This window comes from Ptiloglossa arizonensis, chromosome 1 (assembly GCF_051014685.1).
Source record: "Ptiloglossa arizonensis isolate GNS036 chromosome 1, iyPtiAriz1_principal, whole genome shotgun sequence".
NCBI classification, from domain to species: domain Eukaryota; kingdom Metazoa; phylum Arthropoda; class Insecta; order Hymenoptera; family Colletidae; genus Ptiloglossa; species Ptiloglossa arizonensis.
This window is the reverse complement of record NC_135048.1, coordinates 23370881-23391091: the sequence shown is the minus strand read 5'-3', so window position 1 is coordinate 23391091 and position 20211 is coordinate 23370881. Positions and strand designations below refer to the sequence as shown.

The 20211-nt window shown below is 26.9% G+C and overlaps 5 protein-coding genes across 8 annotated transcripts; 2 read left to right on the top strand and 3 right to left on the bottom strand.

Moving 5' to 3' along the window:
• Positions 1-121: 121 nt before the first annotated feature.
• LOC143147812 (FAD synthase) lies at positions 122-4714 on the bottom strand. 3 transcript variants are annotated; one of them, XM_076313638.1, is made up of 6 exons: positions 4586-4714; positions 3286-3439; positions 2724-2970; positions 2182-2617; positions 1340-1481; positions 122-960 (listed from the first exon to the last, which is right to left on the bottom strand). In XM_076313638.1, exons 2-6 carry the CDS (start codon positions 3430-3432, stop codon positions 502-504), a joined length of 1431 nt encoding a protein of 476 aa, XP_076169753.1. In that variant the 5' UTR covers positions 3433-3439; positions 4586-4714; the 3' UTR covers positions 122-501. The 3 variants fall into 3 exon arrangements, with proteins under 3 accessions (XP_076169753.1, XP_076169670.1, XP_076169587.1); XM_076313555.1 differs by having other exon boundaries at positions 4570-4703; XM_076313472.1 differs by lacking the exon at positions 4586-4714 and adding an exon at positions 3639-3813.
• LOC143147954 (tRNA (guanine(37)-N(1))-methyltransferase) lies at positions 4508-7757 on the bottom strand. Of its 2 annotated transcripts, none has more exons than XM_076313766.1 (3): positions 7669-7757; positions 5055-6579; positions 4508-4906 (listed from the first exon to the last, which is right to left on the bottom strand). In XM_076313766.1, the coding sequence occupies exon 2, from the start codon at positions 6544-6546 to the stop codon at positions 5104-5106; it is 1443 nt and encodes a 480-aa protein (XP_076169881.1). In that variant the 5' UTR covers positions 6547-6579; positions 7669-7757; the 3' UTR covers positions 4508-4906; positions 5055-5103. The 2 variants fall into 2 exon arrangements, with proteins under 2 accessions (XP_076169881.1, XP_076169970.1); XM_076313855.1 differs by lacking the exon at positions 7669-7757 and adding an exon at positions 7181-7258.
• Positions 7758-10100: 2343 nt separating this feature from the next.
• On the top strand, positions 10101-12808 carry LOC143146263 (uncharacterized). Its single transcript, XM_076310387.1, has 9 exons — positions 10101-10366; positions 10526-10744; positions 10815-11001; positions 11060-11280; positions 11368-11496; positions 11586-11925; positions 11994-12223; positions 12294-12462; positions 12542-12808. The coding sequence occupies exons 1-9, from the start codon at positions 10185-10187 to the stop codon at positions 12683-12685; spliced, it is 1821 nt and encodes a 606-aa protein (XP_076166502.1). The 5' UTR covers positions 10101-10184; the 3' UTR covers positions 12686-12808.
• Positions 12809-13364: 556 nt separating this feature from the next.
• LOC143151333 (glucose-fructose oxidoreductase domain-containing protein 1) lies at positions 13365-15095 on the bottom strand. The gene is made up of 2 exons (XM_076320409.1): positions 14393-15095; positions 13365-14335 (listed from the first exon to the last, which is right to left on the bottom strand). Exons 1-2 carry the CDS (start codon positions 14877-14879, stop codon positions 13662-13664), a joined length of 1161 nt encoding a protein of 386 aa, XP_076176524.1. The 5' UTR covers positions 14880-15095; the 3' UTR covers positions 13365-13661.
• Positions 15096-15656: 561 nt separating this feature from the next.
• Positions 15657-19909, top strand: Cds (CDP-diacylglycerol synthase). Its single transcript, XM_076324094.1, has 10 exons — positions 15657-15905; positions 16773-16894; positions 16993-17089; positions 17157-17333; positions 17817-18019; positions 18092-18248; positions 18337-18489; positions 18575-18706; positions 18776-18910; positions 19357-19909. The coding sequence occupies exons 1-10, from the start codon at positions 15864-15866 to the stop codon at positions 19444-19446; spliced, it is 1308 nt and encodes a 435-aa protein (XP_076180209.1). The 5' UTR covers positions 15657-15863; the 3' UTR covers positions 19447-19909.
• Positions 19910-20211: the final 302 nt, after the last annotated feature.

Here is a 20211-nt window from a genome sequence, read left to right as displayed (position 1 = left end):
ATACCGTTCTACCCCCTTGAACCGACGAAACCCTAATCCGTTAGCTTTGCTGGCTTCGTACGGAGATCAGCCGGGGATCATCCCCTGATTGCTCTTAGTCAGCAGAAACGTGCGTCAAAGTCATAGGAGTTAGTCGTGCAGATCATCAGTCGAGATTCCGATTCCAACAAGAGTGGAACATTTTTTTAAAAATTGGGATCCTTAATATCGTGTCACAATATTTTCGATATAGAATAAATTGATAAACGTTAATGGAACTTTTAGTTTTTAATGTATTTCATTTAGGAACAATATAGCAAAACTCTCATATTTTAAAATAAAATTCATTAAGCTTTACTCTCATAGATCTATGTTTCTGAACAAATGAGAATTATTAGCGCACAATTTTTAAATTACTCACCAGATTTTTATTATTTTCATATTTTTCTAATTACATTTTTTCTATAACGAAACAAAATAGCTACAGTCGTGAATAGTTTATTTAATTAATTAAATACTTGATTAATTTGATGTGGATTCTTTATTCGCAGAACTATATACTCTGCCTTGCCTCTCAGCAGACACATCAGTTAAAGTGTAAGCTGGAAAATAAGACGACGGATGATTAGGATCCTGTAATTGCGGATTTGGTATTGTAGTTGATTTCGTTCCTAAACTTGTATATCCTTTATCGTACAACGGACAATATGGTACGTTGTGTTTTAACAAAAATTTCCACACTTGATCATACGTCCAGTTTAAAATAGGATTTACACGAACTAAATTTGGCCACCCTTCACTGGTTTGTGTAAAAGGTTCCAAATTTTCTGAACCAGGATCACTCTTCCTCATTCCCATAAAGGTTCCTTTTAAGTTCTTTCTTTCATTTAAGAACGATTGTAATGCTGGCTGCATAGGATATTTTTTTTTCACTAATTTTAAACTATAATACTGAGTAGCTTTCTCCAAAAAAGAATCCACCTAAAAATATATTTGAAAATTATGTACATTTTGTACAATAAATATAATACAAACATTGCGTTTTTATTAAATATTTGAACTTATACAAATATTTAAAAATATTTTTTAACTTTCTATCATTTAAAATATTTTCTCTAGTTTTAGAATTATATACAAATGTTTGCTATGTATTTATATGACTTTGCGAAGAGCATTATCAAAAGATGAAAACAATTTCTTTTTGTTTAAAATGAAATTTTATAATTTGTTTGTCAATACTTCATAGAGTTTCTCTAACATGTTAATACTATAATATAGATATATGAATTTCAAATTCATTGTCTTAGTATGAAATAGTGTAAAAATATATTGATCACAATAACTTTTAATTTGTAGTTACCTCTGGAAATGGATCTGCCCTTACACATAAACATAATAACGATGGAATATTTTGTAATTTCGCAACAGAGGCAACCAAATGTAAAACCACTGTACAATCCTTCCCACCATTGTAACTTATAAAAGTATCTTCTGGTTTATATCTAAACATATACACACAAAAATATTGATTGAACTAGAATGTTCAATAACTCATTTTGTAAAATAAATAGTATTTTCTCTAAAAGCTACATACATTACCATTCATAACATATTACATAAACCCTTTAATCATTACAAATTTATGATTGTACTCAGTATGTACAAAATTTTAACATGTATAAAAGTTATGAATAACAACAAAACTTAACTTTTGTCTATACTGTTATCAGAGTTTGCTTTAAACAATATTAGGGTATAAGTATATTATTTTTGGAACTACTTTTCAAAATTCTTTTAGTCTTTTTGAAGTGTATCACATTCATTAACAGTGTAAAAAAGTATAAATTTTATTTTATCACATTTTTAGTGTAATAGGCTGTGCAGAAATAAAAATTTTTTATAAATATAATAAAATGAAAGTCTCAATGAAAACCATTTATTTAGAGATAAAGATTGGTAACAATTATTCCAAGCTCATAACTAATGAACATATACGGTTGCATAAAAAATAAATTATAAGCTTTACTTATCTTTTGGCCATAATTTTTACAATAACTAAAGCTTTAAAATATTAATATTACACATATTAATATTTTTTTAAAAATAAAATTTAAATGGGATAATAATTTTAAGTGATAATGTTTGTTATTCTCTGCTAGACTTAAATATAAAAAATACATAGTTTTATTTTAATACACTTACTTTTTGTAACATTCTTGTACAATTTGCAAAGCACATTTCACATGTGCTTGGTTATCAGCATCTTCAAGAACACGCCTTGCATGGTAATTGGTAAATCCATTTTCTAAATTTTGTATCTTTTGAATTGGTAAAGAATATAAAAGTTCTCCTTTTAATTCTAAAACATGTTCTTCCTTTCCCTCTAATGTAATTCTTGTCAAACATTCATCCGTTGTTTGAGGATAACTACCAATACTAACTTTATTTCTCCAACGTTCTGAATGTTCATCCAAAATTTTCACAATAGAAAATTCACATAAATTAATATCTACATACTCAAAGTGTAAAGGACTTGATCCTTTTAATTGAGATACTATTACATCAACAGCAGGCTCAAAATATTTTGGAGAGCCTGGTAATACAAACACATTTTTTACTGTTATAACAGCATATTTTTCTGAAAATTATTACTTTTATTACTTTTATTAGCCATACATTCATTAGTAAATATATAAATCAACATAAAATTGTTTTCTAAATTTGTTATTTAGTAGTTCACTTACTCTCTGAAGGAACGTAAATAAGTTCACAAGGGCTTGGTACAATAGCTAGACGTTGAGCTTCTTTTTCACCAGGAAAGGAATTTGTGAGAAACTCAACTAATTCTGGGTGTGGTTCAAGTTTTAGTCCTAAACCTTTAGCCACACCTTTATACGTTACATCATCATCTGTGGGTCCAACACCACCAGATGTAAATACAACAGAATATTCTTCAGAAGCAACAGATACAGTCTTTGCAATTTCATCTGCCTAACACAAAAAGCTACATTATGCATAATATAAAACCATATGAAACTTATACTTCCATATTATTACACTTTAAGAAATATATTTTTTAAATTTTGATATTGAAAATATACAGCTTGAAATTCTAAAATGTTTTTAAATTCGTGTAACTAAAACATAAAATATCAGAATATTAAATAGCATTTACTACCTTCAGTATTAGATTAAGTATTAAACTTTATACAATTTTTAAGTACAATAATTATAGTTAATTATGCTTTGTAGCGATATTTCAATTTTGGATATTTTATATAAAGATAATAATAAATTAATACGTACAATATCAGGAATCACTATTACTTTTAGAAGTTTAATACCAGAAGCTCGCAATTTTTTTGCCAAATAAGATGTATTTGTATCTATAATTTGTCCACGTAGAATTTCATCTCCTATAACAATCAAGCCTGCAGTATGGACCTCCATCATAGTTTTCCTAAGTGAATTGAAATAAATTTGTATAAATAATAATGTGATTAAATTTTCCTATATTTTTTAAACATATTTTGTATAATATAATTAATATAATTAAAGCTTCTCCCTCCACTTAGAACTTAATACTGAGCAGTGAGAGCAATAATGTAGTTATCATTAAATAAATAGTACTTTATTTTTAGATGCATGATTATACTTACAGGAAACACATTGAATTGATACCAAAATTGAACGGCTTTTTTTATACATATTGAAAGCATAAGTGACAAGGATTACGAAAACATAAATTAAAAATGCTATTGAGATCTGTTTTGTCTGTGAGTCACAAACAAAGAGCAAGAAAAGGCCTATTTAACAGTTGCGTAGCACGCTGCGACACGTGTTGCATGTCCTGACGTTTCGTGCCGCGACACTACTTACTTCATAAGCCCGCGAGATAAATTATAAAAACAATTGGTTCTCCGTAATAAAACACCAACAAGCGTTTAACTGCAAAGGCACCAATAGAGTTGGGTGAATAATCTCAATAAATGTACATCATTGCCCCACAAATAAAGAGGAAAATAAAATAAAAATAATAAAGCAAAAAGAATGTTAAGACTCGAAAAATCTCGTATAGGTAATGAATAATTGTACATTACACTTATGATAATTTTGTCCATCAGAGGGAATGAAAAAGTAATTAAAGCAAAAATAATTTCTTTTGCATCCTGTTTAGTAAGGTAGTTTAAACACTTGTTGCGCGGCAATGTCTTAAACAGAGTGGAGCTGAAGTTTTAAAAATCGAGATTTTTCAAGTCATAACATTATTTTCTTCTATCATTTTTATTTTATTTTCCTCTTTCTTTGTAAAACAATTATTAAAAGTACATTTATTGAATATCTATCTGAAATGTGTCAATGTGACACATGCCCCAGGATGCTACAAAACTAGGCCACAGGTGTAGCTTACTCTTTGTTTGCTTCTGTCCTGTATATAAAAAGTCATGAAATTTTGTCATCAATTAAATGTATTTCCTTCTTAAATAAGTAATTAGGATAAAAATTAGGTGATAAGAAGTGGCCCGTAAAACATTTTCATCTTTAATTATATTTATTTTATATTACAAGATCTATTTAATGAAAACTTACATAAAATAGTGCTTACAATATTTTTGTTATATCCCATGAAGTAAATTAGTATTTCTAGATAGCTTTATTCATAAATGATAATGATATATTAGAAACATCTTAGATACTATCTTAAAAGTGTTTATCAAATTTGCATTTGTTCAACCAGGGATGTTGTTACATCTGTTTGTATTGGTACTCTATTATGTTTTTTCTTCTTTTTTCCATGCTTTGTACTATCTATCTTCATATTTGATTTAGGCTGATATACTGCTTTCTGTAATTCCTGAAGTTGTTGATCTATTTGAGCTATTTTATCCTTGCAGCCTTTGATTGTTTTACTTCCTTTTAAATCCAACTATTGAAACGAAGAAGAATTGCATGAGAAATTGCACTATGTTCACACAATTATATATGATACAATATGAATCAACCTTATATATATTACACATCAATTGTATTTAAACATGTTATTATTAGTGCACTGTTTGTAAGAATTCACTTACTTTTTTCAAATTGGTCACCACCTTTTGTGCTTTTGCCTTTAATTTGACACTACGAACTGTTGCTACTTTGAATACATTCTTGTTCTTCTGATTCTTTTGTGGTCCCTTGTTCTTTCCCATTGTTTTCTACAATATTATCATTTACAGATATATTTGAATTATTTTCCATTTTCAATTTCTTCATTGCTGGCTCCTCGCCTTTTAAAATGCTTTGTGTTAATAGAAATGATACACGAATCATTTCTTTGTATGGAGAAACATTTCTAACATTGTGTAAATTAATCAAAGAATTATTGAGTGCACAATTTAATTTTTGTTCTACCAACAATTGTCCAAGTCTACAAGCATCTTCTCCTTTGTTTGCTTTTACAAAGCAGTATAAATGTATGATTGGCGGTTGGCAACACACTTTTTTTATTTCATCTTCATTAAAACAATCAAATAACACGTCTAAAAATTCAATAGCAAGACTTGGTAAATTCATTACTATGTGTTCAGAACCAATTTCGTTATTAACTCGTCTGTTTAAAATATCAGCTTTAACAATGTTTTTTATAAACTCTCTGCCATCCATGTTAAAAGATTTGAAATTAGTTTTAACTTTATTAGTAACAGCATTTTTTTGAAGCCATTTATAAGATGCAGGATTTAAATCATTTGCAAATACTTTAATTCCTATACGTGCAGCAGGAATAGCAAATGGTCCAACTCCAGCAAATACATCATATAAAGTATCATTACATTTCATAAGTTTTATTAAATTTGTATGCTCTGTAGATAATCGAGGATTCCAATAAACTTGAGAAAAGTCAAACTCATATGTATAACCATTTTCTTTTGTTACTGTAATAGTATCCTTGTCACCTGCAAGGATTTCCATAGTGAAGTGTCTAAATGTTGTATCAATAGTATTCATCTTGTTCACAACTGTTCGAGCAATTGAAATAGTATCAAGAAAAACCTGCCCAATAATAGTCTTGTATGGTAAATGCATATCGCGTAGATTTAAGTGCACAATATGACCTACTAAACTATATGAAGTCGGAACTTCAATTCCTTCAGGCAAAATAGCTTTCAATATATCATTAGAATGCCAATTATCATACTTCAGAGTTAAATTTGTTATTCCAAATTGTTCATATAATCCTGACAGTTTCTGTCTATCATTTTCTGAGAAGTCTTCAAAAGTTTTTATCAACATTGGATTCAAATACACAGTAGTTACATTATTTGTATTTTGAATCGCTTTGAAGTTTCTTATTTTAAACAAATATTTTTTCAGAATTGGAGTTATTTTTGATACTTTAATATCACAAAACTTTAAAAATGGTAATTTCACAGTAGTTGTGAATGCTGTACGATCCAAACATGTCATTCCTCGTACTGATTCTGCAGGAACCAGCAAAGAAGTCATTGTAGTGTTATAAAACCGATATTGAGTCCAAAAGCATTGCTTGACTAATATTTTTGGTATACGCTTATAAGTATACATATAATATCAGTTAATATCCTTTACTACAGTACCCTACAAAAAAGTCCTAGTTACCAAATTTTTATTAAATCTTAACGTTCTTCAATATACATGTTATATATGATTAATATAACCCATCATACTACGTTGAATTTGTTAAACACATGGACCTAAGAAAATATGAACAGTACATAAAATATTAACTTAAATAGCCAATTGTATAAATTTTAATGAGAAAAAAATTGTTACATTGTTTTCAGCATTATATTCATTAATACGAATTATTAAAAATATGTTTGAGCAAGATAAAATAATAGAAATATTTTATAAAAAACTGTAAGTTTATTTCTACCACTAATTTATATTTATGCAATCAGTTTTATGTTTGGCTCATGTACTTGTAGATCCATGCTTTAAATCTCTTATAAGAAAAGCTACGTATTAAATATTATTCATTATTGTTAAGTCGACAGTTGAAATAGCACAACAACTGAAGGAGTAAACGCTTCATTCCATTTATTCACACAATGCCATAAGCTTGGATTAATAAATGTGACCAATTTGGTTAATAGCGAAAATGCGTGTTTTGTTCAAATAGACAAATTTACTTTGTTATGATCAATCAAACCCACATTTCTTCCAACTGCTAACTTACCAACAGTAAATTCTACTTCAAAAGCGTATTAAAGAAAAACTTTCATATAGTTCACACATGACCAGTTGTTGCTATATGCTCACTTTCATTGGATGGTTAAATAAATATTAAATTAATATGAAAAATATTTTACAACTTTATCTTTTCTACTATCATACTTAGAAAATACATTAGTGGAATTAAAAATATAAAAAGACATAAATTTTCACTTATTAAGAAATGAATAGAAACAAAAAACATTTAATTACATTTAATTAAGTTACTATTATATTCATAACACTTTGAAGAATACTGTACAATTTTATTCACTATTATGAGTTTAATTTAAAGTGATACATAAAATATGTTAAGATACATGTATAAGCATTTGATACAAAATCTGTATTTATAATCATGCATATTTTATAGAATCATGTAGAAATATAACAAATTTTATTCTTCCTATAAATAATAAACAATATAGTTAAAAGAAACAAATTATTATTTACCTTTGTGTACCTTGTCTTTGTCTAAAACTAAAACTCTTTCTAGGTTGTTTTACAAAATTTGACAAACGTTAAGTATGGTTAACAACTTCACATGTTTGATTCTTACATTCATAAATGTTATGTCATAGAATACACAAATCAAGTAATCATACGCAAAAGTAGATTTATAACTGTTTGATAGGTAAAAATAATTTCATGGAAAGGTAATAATAAATCATATAATTTATAAAAATGTGTTATAATCCTAATAAACAAATAAAAAATATTTACCACTTATTTTGTAACAAATATGTAACATCAACTCAAATTATGAGCTTACTATTTAAGACTATAGGTATAATAACCAACATCTGACGGCGATTAAGCTAAAATGGAAATGAAGACAAATATGTATAATAATGAAATGATTTAATTATTTACGATTATTTTATATTCATTCTAACACATTTCTTATTTACTATTTTCAAAATATAAATTTATAGAACTTTAGATTCATAAGTTGTTTAATTATTTATATTATGTAGTATGACTGATAGCAAAATTATAAGTTTAGTATCCATAATGTAAATTATAATTATATATTATAAACAAAATAAAATGTATAAAGTACAAATAATCTCGCATTTAATATGATGTGTTACAAGGTCTGATGCAAAAAATGATTAAGTATGTGTAGTAATTGAAAATTTGTTTCATAAAATGTGTAAATCAAGTAAGCAAAATAAAGTTAACTTATACTATATGTACATCAATAATGCAATTGAAATTTTGTTCATAATAGCTAAATGAAACAAGACTTAGTGTTTATCGCGCAACTTTATTTATACAACGAATTTCTACCGTTTGAAAGAAGTACGGTGTAAGCTCGTTTTACGCTTCCCTTCTTCTTCACAACAAGCTTATTAGCTCTCACTTGATTTTATAGATACACGATGTATGCATAAACGAGATATAAAATAGACGATTCAGCTTATGGGAGTTGGTGGCACGCGATTTGAAGTAACGACATTGTAAAATATCAGTACTTTTCAAGTGATCACTTCGTTTAAGAAAGGTAATTCTAGGAACTGCCTTCAATCGAACCACAGGAGTCGGTGAAGATAATAAATGTAGAAAACTCGTCTTTGTATGTTATTCGTGTTTTTATCAAACGTATCAGTTTCAAAGAATATTTTAATAATAAATTCCATTCATTCTCACAAGTAGAACTTGAAACATTTTAGCGATATAAAACTAAAAATATTTTCAAAATTACACCTACCCTAACAAATAGGTAAAGGTAAGAAGTACGTTAAAAAGTACATTAAATTCTTAAGATATACGGAAAAACAGCACATTCAAAATATAAGACACTAAAAAAATATAAGAATAATAATAAATGCCCCCCAGTATTTTTGTATTTTTATTTTACAATCTTTCTATCAGAATTATTCTTAATCGCTGCGTATATGATGCATATTGTTTGAACTGCGAGGTCAAAATGTTTAATCCTTTTTTTAAAAAATACATGTATATTTCAATGTCAGGTGGATCCTTCTCTCACTGTTTAATTGGATACTCGACGACTTACCGTGATTTTTTCGTAATTTATTCTGTGGAAGTTGAAGAAATAATATATATTGAGAAATTCGTAAGCACTAAGATATGAATGCTCTTCTGTTGACATCTAATCGTTTCTAATCATTATTACTATTCTCGTTTATTTACTATCAGTGCTTTATCCAATTAATATATTTTTTAATAGAAATTCAATTGGCATCACATAAATATTATATCGATTTTGTATTTTGTTCTATTCTATTGTGTAATTTTATTCCAATCCGTATCAGTAACATTGAAAATAACGTGAATAATAAGGAGGCTCGCAGTCCCAACTTCGTGAAACACGCTAAAACATTATCTGCAATATGTATTCTACATCCCATCTGTGTTTGCACTTTCCATGCTTTTACTGGAATGTAGCTTTGATCAACAGACTCGAGGCTTATGATTGGTAGAATAACATCGGCACTTCACCTTCTACTAATCGAAAGCTTTCCTGTCTCCTTGATGTATACCTATACTAACAAGTTCACACCGCTTAATGTACTATTTATTTCTAGCCAGTGTTGTATTGATACGACACAGTAGACCACTAAAATTTTGATCATTCGAAGAGTTTTGTTTACATAATCTTATTATTTATGCAAGAGACGTCAAAGCCCATTAGTTTATGTCAAAAAACAATACAGAATAAAAATACAAAATTATATTAATGTAATGACGTAATTAATAATATTTAGCAACTGAAATTTGTTATTCATTAGCACGAAACCAAAATTGTGTAAATTAGTTTATAATCGAGGTTTTAGAATACACAGACAAATTAGCCAATTAGAATTGAGAACAATCTTTACGCGCCTCCTGGAAGTGTATATGCTAGACTACGCAAGCGTAAACAGTTTTTTCTAATTGGTTTAATCCACATTCAACAACGAATATTATAACACTATTAATTTTAAAAGTTCTACTGAAATATGAACGTCTCTGGAAAAATTTTTTACGATAAAGTTCAAAGTCTGCACCCAGAACTTACATGTGCCATTACGCCAGAGATACTAGACGAAATTTGCGACGAACCTTTCGTGCAACCGTTTTTAAAATGGTTCTGCGAAAATGTGAATTACATCAATGTTATTTCAAACGAGGAAGCTCAAATGTAAAGAAATTATTATCTATTAGTAAATCAAAATAATATTTTAATGCTATAATTATATTTACGTTAACATTCACTATTAAATGAATACATTAGAAATTTTAAATTAAAAAATTAATTTGTTGAGTACGTGAAAACAATTCTGACAGTTTGGTATTTTAGAAAAAATAGATTACAAGAGACAAACGAATGGTTGGAAGGTCCTGAATTAGATTATGCATTGGAAGAAGCGTCTAGAAATTGTCCAGGTTTACTAAAAATTATTTCTTTTGATGACATGGATATAAATGATTTATTTACAGAATTCGAAACATTAAAACATTCATACAAGGAAGATGAAAATTACATCCATACATTACAAAGTGGAATACAAAATTTAAAGTAATATAATTTTTCTACTTATTTTTATTTAAATGCATTCATCATTATTAATAACGAAATGTATTTGCAGTCAGTTAAAAACTAAATTAGACAAGGATATACAGAAAGAAAAAGAATCATTGGACAGAAAATTTATTGAAGCAGATAAAGCCTACAAAGATTGTTCTATAATTCTTCAAGAATTCAATAAAAATAATCGCCAATTTTTTAAAGAAATTAAATGTCTGTTAGATGTATATGGATATGCAGCTGAAAATGTAGGTAGTTGTAGATAATTTTCTTTGATTCAAAATAATATAATTATTTTATTTATAGAAAGGAATACCATTGCTATGGACTCAAATGCCTTTGGAACTTTTTATTAAAAAAATAGAACTATATAGTCACTACTTGGATGTTCACATAAAACGACAATTTGGAAATGCATACAAAGAAAATCAGGAAAAAGATTCTAATTATGTTTCTCTGATTAATGGGAGTAAAGAAAAACATATGGATAATGAAAAGTTGCAGGAATTAATGCTATGCAAAGTAAAGTACGTAATTTTTTATAATTATTATTAGTAGAAGTAAAATATGTATTATACACAATAATTTACAATAGTGTATACTTTATTTTATAGCTTATCTAATGCAAAAATAAAAGAAGTTACAGCTAAAATACAAGTAGAATCGTACATTGCAATGTTACAGTATGTAGAAGATATCTATAATTTAGGAAATTTAAAAATTCCAAGATACTTTAAATTGAGGTATTCAAAAGTTATTTAAATATAAAAAATTATTTATGTAAAGTTATTTATGTCTTGTTATATAAGTACTTCTTTTACATTTAAATTAGGACAGAAATTTCAGAATTAACTAGAAAGAGACATTCCTTAGAAGAAAATGTTTCTTTGTTGCAAGAACATCAATTAACAGAAGTCGTACAGCGATTTACTGAATTAGAAATAACTAAAATTTTAAAACAAAGTACTCAGTCGAAACTGAAACAAAAAAAAATTCGTTTAGAAGAACTTAAAAACTTCCAATTTCTCGTGCGTGAATGTGGACACGTGCGCGCTGATTTGTTAAGTATGCTAATGCAAATGCAGTATCATCGTCTTAGACTTGTTCCTGAATTTGTGGTTGATGCATGCCACTATTTAACAACAGAATATTCATTGTCTTCTGCAAGATGTGTTAGTAACAAAATACGAAAACTATTACTCATTAATTGTGGTTTATAACACCAATGTTTTTTATGTAGGAAAACATGCAGCAACAACAAGATGAATACTCTGTTCTCATGTCATCTCCATCAAAAATAAGTAATTCATTTAACAATCTTTTAGTTTCTATGATACAAAGTGGTGATAATATGCATGAATTAAATTCTGCATTAGACAAGTATAATCAGCTCACAGTTGAAAACGAAAACAAGAAACAATTTTTATTGGAAACAAATTTAAATTCCAAAATCCATAAATTGGAAACATTGTAAGTTTTATTGTTTTTGTATCAAAAATACATAATGATTAATATCATAAATTTTAATGTTATAATTTAGGGAAAATGAAGTAAACCTCCAATATTTGGAAGAAATTCAGAAGGGACCGACATACACTTTTAAACCAATTTCCCATGAAATCGAAACATGTTACAATGAAGCATTTGATAATTTACAAAAGATACAGGCAAGCTTAACAAAAGCAAGAAATCAATTGAAAGAACAAAGGGTAAATTGAAATATGTATAACATGATACAGACAGAAAGTATTATTTTTTATCTAATAATTGGAATCCTTTTTTTTTTAGAAGATCAACATAAGTTTGGAACAAGTAAAGAATGTACTTTGGCAACTATTTTTAGCTGATCCAGATACGTTAAAAAAAAAATACGATGAAATAAAACAAATGATAAATAAAACCTATTTTAAGAAAACTTTTGAAATTGAATGAATCATATAATTTTCTAAATTGTAATATATTTAAGATAAATGAAAATATCTATGTTGTATTAAAATATAAATAGAAAAATGGTTGTAATAAGTAAAATTGAATAATAACATTTTATCTAACAAAAAGAGATCATAATAACGAGGTTGTTGGTTTCAAACAATTATTTTTTTATTTTCAATTGTTATTAATAGAATACGATCTACATATATCGTAAAAACGTGAAGGTCGAAAATATTTTTCACAGAAATTCTTTTTTAAAACAAAGTTTTTTACAAATTTATTAGATGTCTTACACTTCTGTCATTTAATATGCATTCATAGTAGAAAACTAGTACCTCTTAAAGCACTTTCGATAAAACTAAAGTACATGTAAAATATACAGAATATTTCACATTCTAGAATGTTCTACATATTTTACATATTGTAATGTATCATACATATTAGTAATCATTCTGCTTATTTATTGTTTATTCATTCTATTACCTATTATACACTTCTATCATGTAAAATTTAAATAATAAAAACATGTAATGAGTTAATAATACTGGATTAATAAATAAATGTTTTTATACAAATTTTTATTTACAATAAAATTTACTTTATATTGCTCAAACTAAACAAATATATAAATAATTATTATCATGATCCATGTGCTTTTTTGTTAATATCAATCCTAGATATTATGCCATTGTAAATACTATCTTTTACACAAATACAAACATACTAAAAATATTGTAAAAGTATAATATACAGAGTTATGCACATATTTACAATATAATTCATGTATCTTTTACCATACCAAGTGGAATAAATAGTTAAAATCTAAATTTAATAATACATGTTAATTTATATTTAGAGCTGCCTTGTTGATAAGAGTTGTGATTAACAATTATTTTCTTTTTCTTAATACATTATTTTTCAGTAGCACTAAAGGTATTTATTTAAATTTAGAACAGTCTTTATGTTATCATTTAAGTTATATTGAAATAGCTGTAGCTCTAACAGCTGCACTAAGCAAAGGATTTGGGTCTGGTTCTTCTGTTAAAATATTAACTTTTACCCATTCTCGTCGTTTGTTACTCTGTCGCAATGCATCGATAACAGCTTGCACATATAAACCATCTTCAAAAGTTGAAGCTGAAAATACCGGTTCTTTTATCCAACCTTTTTTATCTTCAACAGATTGAAATGCTTCTCTTAGTGCAGCAATCATATTTCTCAGTCCTTTAACATATGGTCTTGGAATAGACTCAGTAATAGGAAATGATACATCTTGCAAATCATCTGTATCATGATATAACATTTCTTCTTGTCCCTTGCGGTAACCATACAAATCTCCACCACGTGCTAGGAGATGATTACCACCTCCACATATTAATACCTCTTGGGAAAGCTGACCTTGTAAATGATTGCTTAATGTTGCTGTTACCAATGTACCACTGCTCAATTCCATTTGAAAACTACAAAAATCTGGTGACGTAACGTGTCTTATTCCATTTATATGTTTTGTAGTTTGAGTGAAAGTACGAACTACAGCATGAACTCTTGAGGCACGTTGACCCATTAAGTGAAAAATTAAATCTATCACATGACTTCCTACTAATGCTAAAATTCCTCCTCCCATTGTATCATCACACAACCAATCATATCCTATAAAAATATCTAAAATTATGTATAAGAACTTTAAAATTAATGAAAAGTACTAACCATTGTGTAACAAACTACCCATATGTACTCTAACTTCTATAACAGTTACCAGACCATTTAAATATCCTTCTTCTAGAGCTTTTTTCATATGAACAAATGCTGGTAGGAATCTTAAGCTGTGATTGACAATACTTATTAGGGAAGGATAATATTGTGCAGCTCGTACCATTTTTAATGCTTCACTTTGGCTCAAACCTGCAGGTTTATCACATACAACGTGTTTTCCAATTCCTAAAGCTTTTACTGCAATTTGTGCATGTAAACTAGGAGAACACATAATAAATATTAAGTCAACATCTTTCCTAAGAAGTACATCATCTATTCGACTAGTATGAAATGGTATTTCAAGATCAGTTGCAACATCCAATACTTCTGCTAATGTACGTCCCCAAATAGCTTCAATTCTAAAGCCCTTTTCCCTCAGGAAAGGAATAATTATTCTGACAATACTTCCTGTACCAAATACTCCAATACCAGGTAATGTCATATTGTATTGTAATATTTATATTTTTTGATGACAGGTTGCAAATATTAATAACATTTATTCGTTTTAATTTTAATTGTAAAGCAATTTCTAATAACTTTATAGAATATCTATTTTATTTGTAATTTTTATCAATACCCTTTATATTTTAATTTTAGTTACCACAAACGCCAATAGAAGCATACGCTTCTTCTTCTCAACAAACTTCTAGTGTTGCACGGTTGAAACGCTAGATGGTGTAATTGCATCAGTACAACCTATTAGTGAACGGACCAAACTACTTTTAAAGCTAATTTAAAAGTAGACTATAGAAGAATAGTTTGGATGCTTCGCCACTAAATGACGATACGACTTTTTTAATTGTTTTCGAATGAATTTAATATTTATTTTTACATAAATAAACATAATGTAACTATTTAAGGAGCATTTACTTTATTTCATAATTATAATGTGTTTAACTCAATGTTATGTTTAACAAAATCACATTACTGTAAGAGAATCTCATTGGTCTCTTGTCTCTGATTAAGAATGTATCGTAGATTCAATACATACTGGAAGTAAAAAATTGATAACACTTCAGAAAAGAAATCTAATATAGTACATAATACGTTATTTCGATTTTGTTACAGTCCCATTGTTTTTGGACGATGTATAGATGTACTCCCTGTTTCAATTCGTATGCTGTATGAACATACTTTTTGAAGAGCATTATGAACGAAACATTAGTTTTCATTTAGTCCTTTTTTGTCATTGATTTTCCGAAAAGACTCGAAGTAAACCGAACATCAACGATGATTATACCCTGCGCTAACCTGTCATTTTGTCTTGCGCAAATATGATAGGTATCTGTCACGTCCGCTCTGTTCAATTAATTATTTAAACATGTAAATATGCAATTAAACCATACGAATCAGTGGTCACAGTGCTATTTTTTATTTTAAGTTTTCGTACGTGTATAAGTGTCGCAAATCTTTAACCGAGTAAAAAATGTCGGAGATTCGTAAAAGAGTAAATGTCAATGACGATCAGGTAAATAGACTTTTCCTATGTTTAAAAAACTTTTATTCGGCTATGTAACAATTCCTTGATTGAACTGATTTCCATTTCAATAATTAGAACATATTAATAGCGAATTGACCTTTGTCTTTCGCATTATTCATGTTAAGTAAATTAAATGATGGCTATGACAGCTACTAACACAAATCCACTTTACTATTACACTATACTACTAATATTATTTTTACAACATACTATAGTAATATTACATGTATATATTTTACTACACACTCTTTTATATGCTATATATTTTAGACTCTTAATTTTATATAGTATCAGATTTATTTTAATTTAATCTATTTTTTATTACCATTATCTATAGTTATATTGTTTTTATTAAGGAGCAATTTCCTTAAAAAAAGATTATTTTGTAAGAAAGAAAATATTCTGTGTTTAATTTTTTTATTTAATGTATAAACCATTACCTTATATTTTTTATCTCTCTTATTATGATAATTATATATTTTATAATAATCATCATTTTAAATGAATTTATTATATATAATTGTTATTTTTAGGAAGTATACATAACAAATGTACATAAACATTTATTTTGGCAATAATACCTTCTATGTGATTTTATTCTTTTAATTTATTCTGTTTGAATTAGAATAAATGTAAAGTTCCCGCTTATAAAATTATATCGTTAAAAAGTAGAATATTATATTTATTGTTAGAAGATAAATTAGAAACATTTTCCAATTATAATTTTATAAATTCAACAGTATAATTTATACTATTAATTTTAATTAACAGAAATAACAATATAAATTTATATAAAATCGAAATTATATTTACTACAGTTTTAATAATGAAAAATTTCAATAATATATTGTACAGAAAGATGTGGAGTCTGAAGATGATGCGAAATTGGAAGTTGAAGAGTTGGCTAAAACTTTACCGCAAGGAACAGATCATACTCCACATATTTTGGATGCAGCTCTTTCTGGATTACCTAATCGGTGAGATTTTTTGAATCAACAATAAGAATTATTTAAAAAGTTAAAATACAAATTTAAAATCTTAATGCAAATATAACAAATTATTAAATTTTTTATAGCTGGAAAAATTGGGTAATTAGAAGCATTTTTACCTTGTTTATGGTTGCTGGATTTTGTGGTATTATTTATATTGGACCATTAGCACTGATGGCTACAGTAAGTTTTGTATATTAACTTTTTAAAATTATAAAATAATATTATATACTTTTGTATGCTTTACTAGACACTGATCGTACAAGTAAAATGTTTTCAAGAAATTATTAATATTGGATACGCAGTTTATAGAATTCATGGTTTACCATGGTTTAGATCTTTATCATGGTATTTTTTAATTACTTCCAATTATTTTTTTTATGGAGAAAATTTGATGGACTATTTTGCTGTAGTGATTAATCGTACAGTAAGTATATTTACACAATTTTAATCTAATATAATATATACAAGATATTATAACATATGTTTATGTATAATTAAATTGATTCATGAAATATAGTTTTATGAATATATATCTAGTTCTGACATAAAATCAATTGATAAAGCTTCTCTAAGTACTATCTTTATGTACTATGTATGGCTTCCAGTTCTACTTTGAGAGGTTTCTATTAGATTGATAAATATGAAATGTTTCTTCAGTCAAATACCGAAAACGTAATTTTTACTCTTTTTCTAACAATTCACTATCTTAATGATAGTAGTTTAATGAAACTGAAGAATTTCAAAAGTCACTTAGTTTTTGTATGTAATTATTTACAACTTTCTCTGTTTATTATCTTGGTTCAACTTTTAAAACTATATTTTTAATTTGCAGATATGAAAACAAATATAGAACACTTCTCATATCAATGTAACCTTCTCTAAATGCTGGAATTTCTTTTCTTTACAGGAATATTTACGTGTACTTGTTACATACCATCGTTTTATTTCATTTTGTCTCTACATTGTTGGTTTTATATGGTTTGTACTATCTCTTGTAAAGAAATATTATATGAAACAATTTTCCCTATTTGCTTGGACACACGTTGCTTTACTTATTGTTGTAACGCAAAGTTATCTTATAATGAAAAATATTTTTGAAGGTTTGATATGGTATGACAATTATTTACGCAAATTAATATTCTTTAGGAATTATTTTATAATAATGTACATTTCTTGGTTCAGGTTTATTGTTCCAGTTAGTATGATAGTAACAAATGACGTAATGGCATATATGTTTGGTTTCTTCTTTGGTAAAACTCCTTTAATTAAATTGTCACCTAAAAAGACATGGGAAGGTTTTATAGGTGGTGGTATTTCAACAGTTATACTTGGCTTATTGGTAATATTATATTTTAATTTTTAAATGGATCATTGAACAGAAGTACATTCTTATAAGCACAGAAAGTCTAAGAGAAAATATATTTTAGATATCATCCATTATATGTCAGTATCGCTACTTTGTCTGTCCTATTGAATATAGTGAAGCTTTGGGACGAATGACTATGGATTGTGAACCATCCACTTTATTTCAACCTCAGGAATATACTTTGCCTAATAGCTTACAATTTCTGTGGAAAATGGTAACATATTTATTAATTCAGAAGTGCTATTTGCATATGATAAAAGTATCTAATAAAAAATTTAATTTTTCATTATTCTTCACAGATCAGTGGAAAGTCTACAATAACACTGTATCCATTTTTACTTCATTCATTATCAATGTCTATATTTAGTTCTGTAATCGGACCATTTGGAGGTTTTTTTGCTAGTGGTTTTAAGAGAGCATTCAAAATTAAGGTAATATCTTTATTTTATATACAAATTATATAGTGATATAATATATTTTATTTCATGTAATTGATATAGGATTTTGGAGATGTTATTCCTGGTCATGGAGGAATAATGGACAGATTTGATTGTCAATATTTAATGGCAACATTTGTAAATGTCTATATTTCTTCATTTATTCAAACTTCTTCACCACAGAAACTTTTACAGCAGGTAAAACATCACAAATTTTTGAATAAAATCGCGTGTTCTTTAAATATGTTTATAATGCAATTTTATAATTTTTATGAATAATATTGTAAGTTGCAAAATTATATTACAAAACTCTAAATTATGTAATTATGAATAGTATATATCAAAAGTCACTTAATATTTTAATTCAAAGTTTTAATTATAGCTATTAATATTTTGTACTATTCTCGCAAAGTCTGAAATGTTTTATTTATAAAAGAAGTTTTTACATAATTCAATAAATAGTGTAATACTATTGTGGAACACATAATACAAATTTAAGAGAATTTACTTTAATAATCTAATTCCAAATTTTTAAAATACTGAATTCACTTATTTAAAATTTTGTTATCTATTATGTAATATATAAAATTATTGTTTTCAATTTCATATCTCCATCATATTTATATACTACTTATATAATACAGGTGTATAGCTTAAAACCAGAGCAGCAGTTACAATTATTTCAAACATTAAAGGATTCTCTACAAAACAGGGGTTTGTTGAATGTCTATTGATATTTCAACATCTATTAAAATTATGAATGATAAGAATTTACTTTTAAGTAGCAGAATGTGTTAGAAAAGACTACTTGCTGTCATTTCTAACATCTGTCCAAATATTGTGTGCAATATTAATCACAACTACATGTTAAATTAAATTATGATAGTAAAAGTTTATTTTGTAATTAGAAAATTAAGGTACATGCCATGCAATAATTGCAGTTTTTTTTGCATTCCGCAACAAACAGTCCATTTTCTATTGAACAAAAATTTTTACTAAACAGTGATGACGATAGAAATTCAACTAAGAGTTTCTTTTGAATTGATTAAACCAAAGAATATCGAAAATATTGTGAGTTACAGAAAAAAAGACTTCCAACTACTCATAATTTTTTTTTGACAAATTATAATATAATGATAAATTTATCAATGAAAATAAACTTCATATAGTGTTTACTTCAAACCAGATGTATTTACTTAAATTAATCAGATCTCAATATATTTTTAAACTCTAATTATGCATTTAAGATTCATAGTAATAGAAACGAATCTCTTTCATAAAATCAATTTTATGCATATAATTTTAAATGAAAAACAACATTCAATAGTTAGTTTTATTTAAAAAATCAATAAACATCCATATTTTTTAACTATTAGAGTATTATGAATTACATAATATTAATTTTCATCTAATGAGTGTTTTCTTAGACTGCTACCATAGTTTACACATTATGTATCTATTGTCATATTCTACTTATACTTAATATGTATCAATTATCG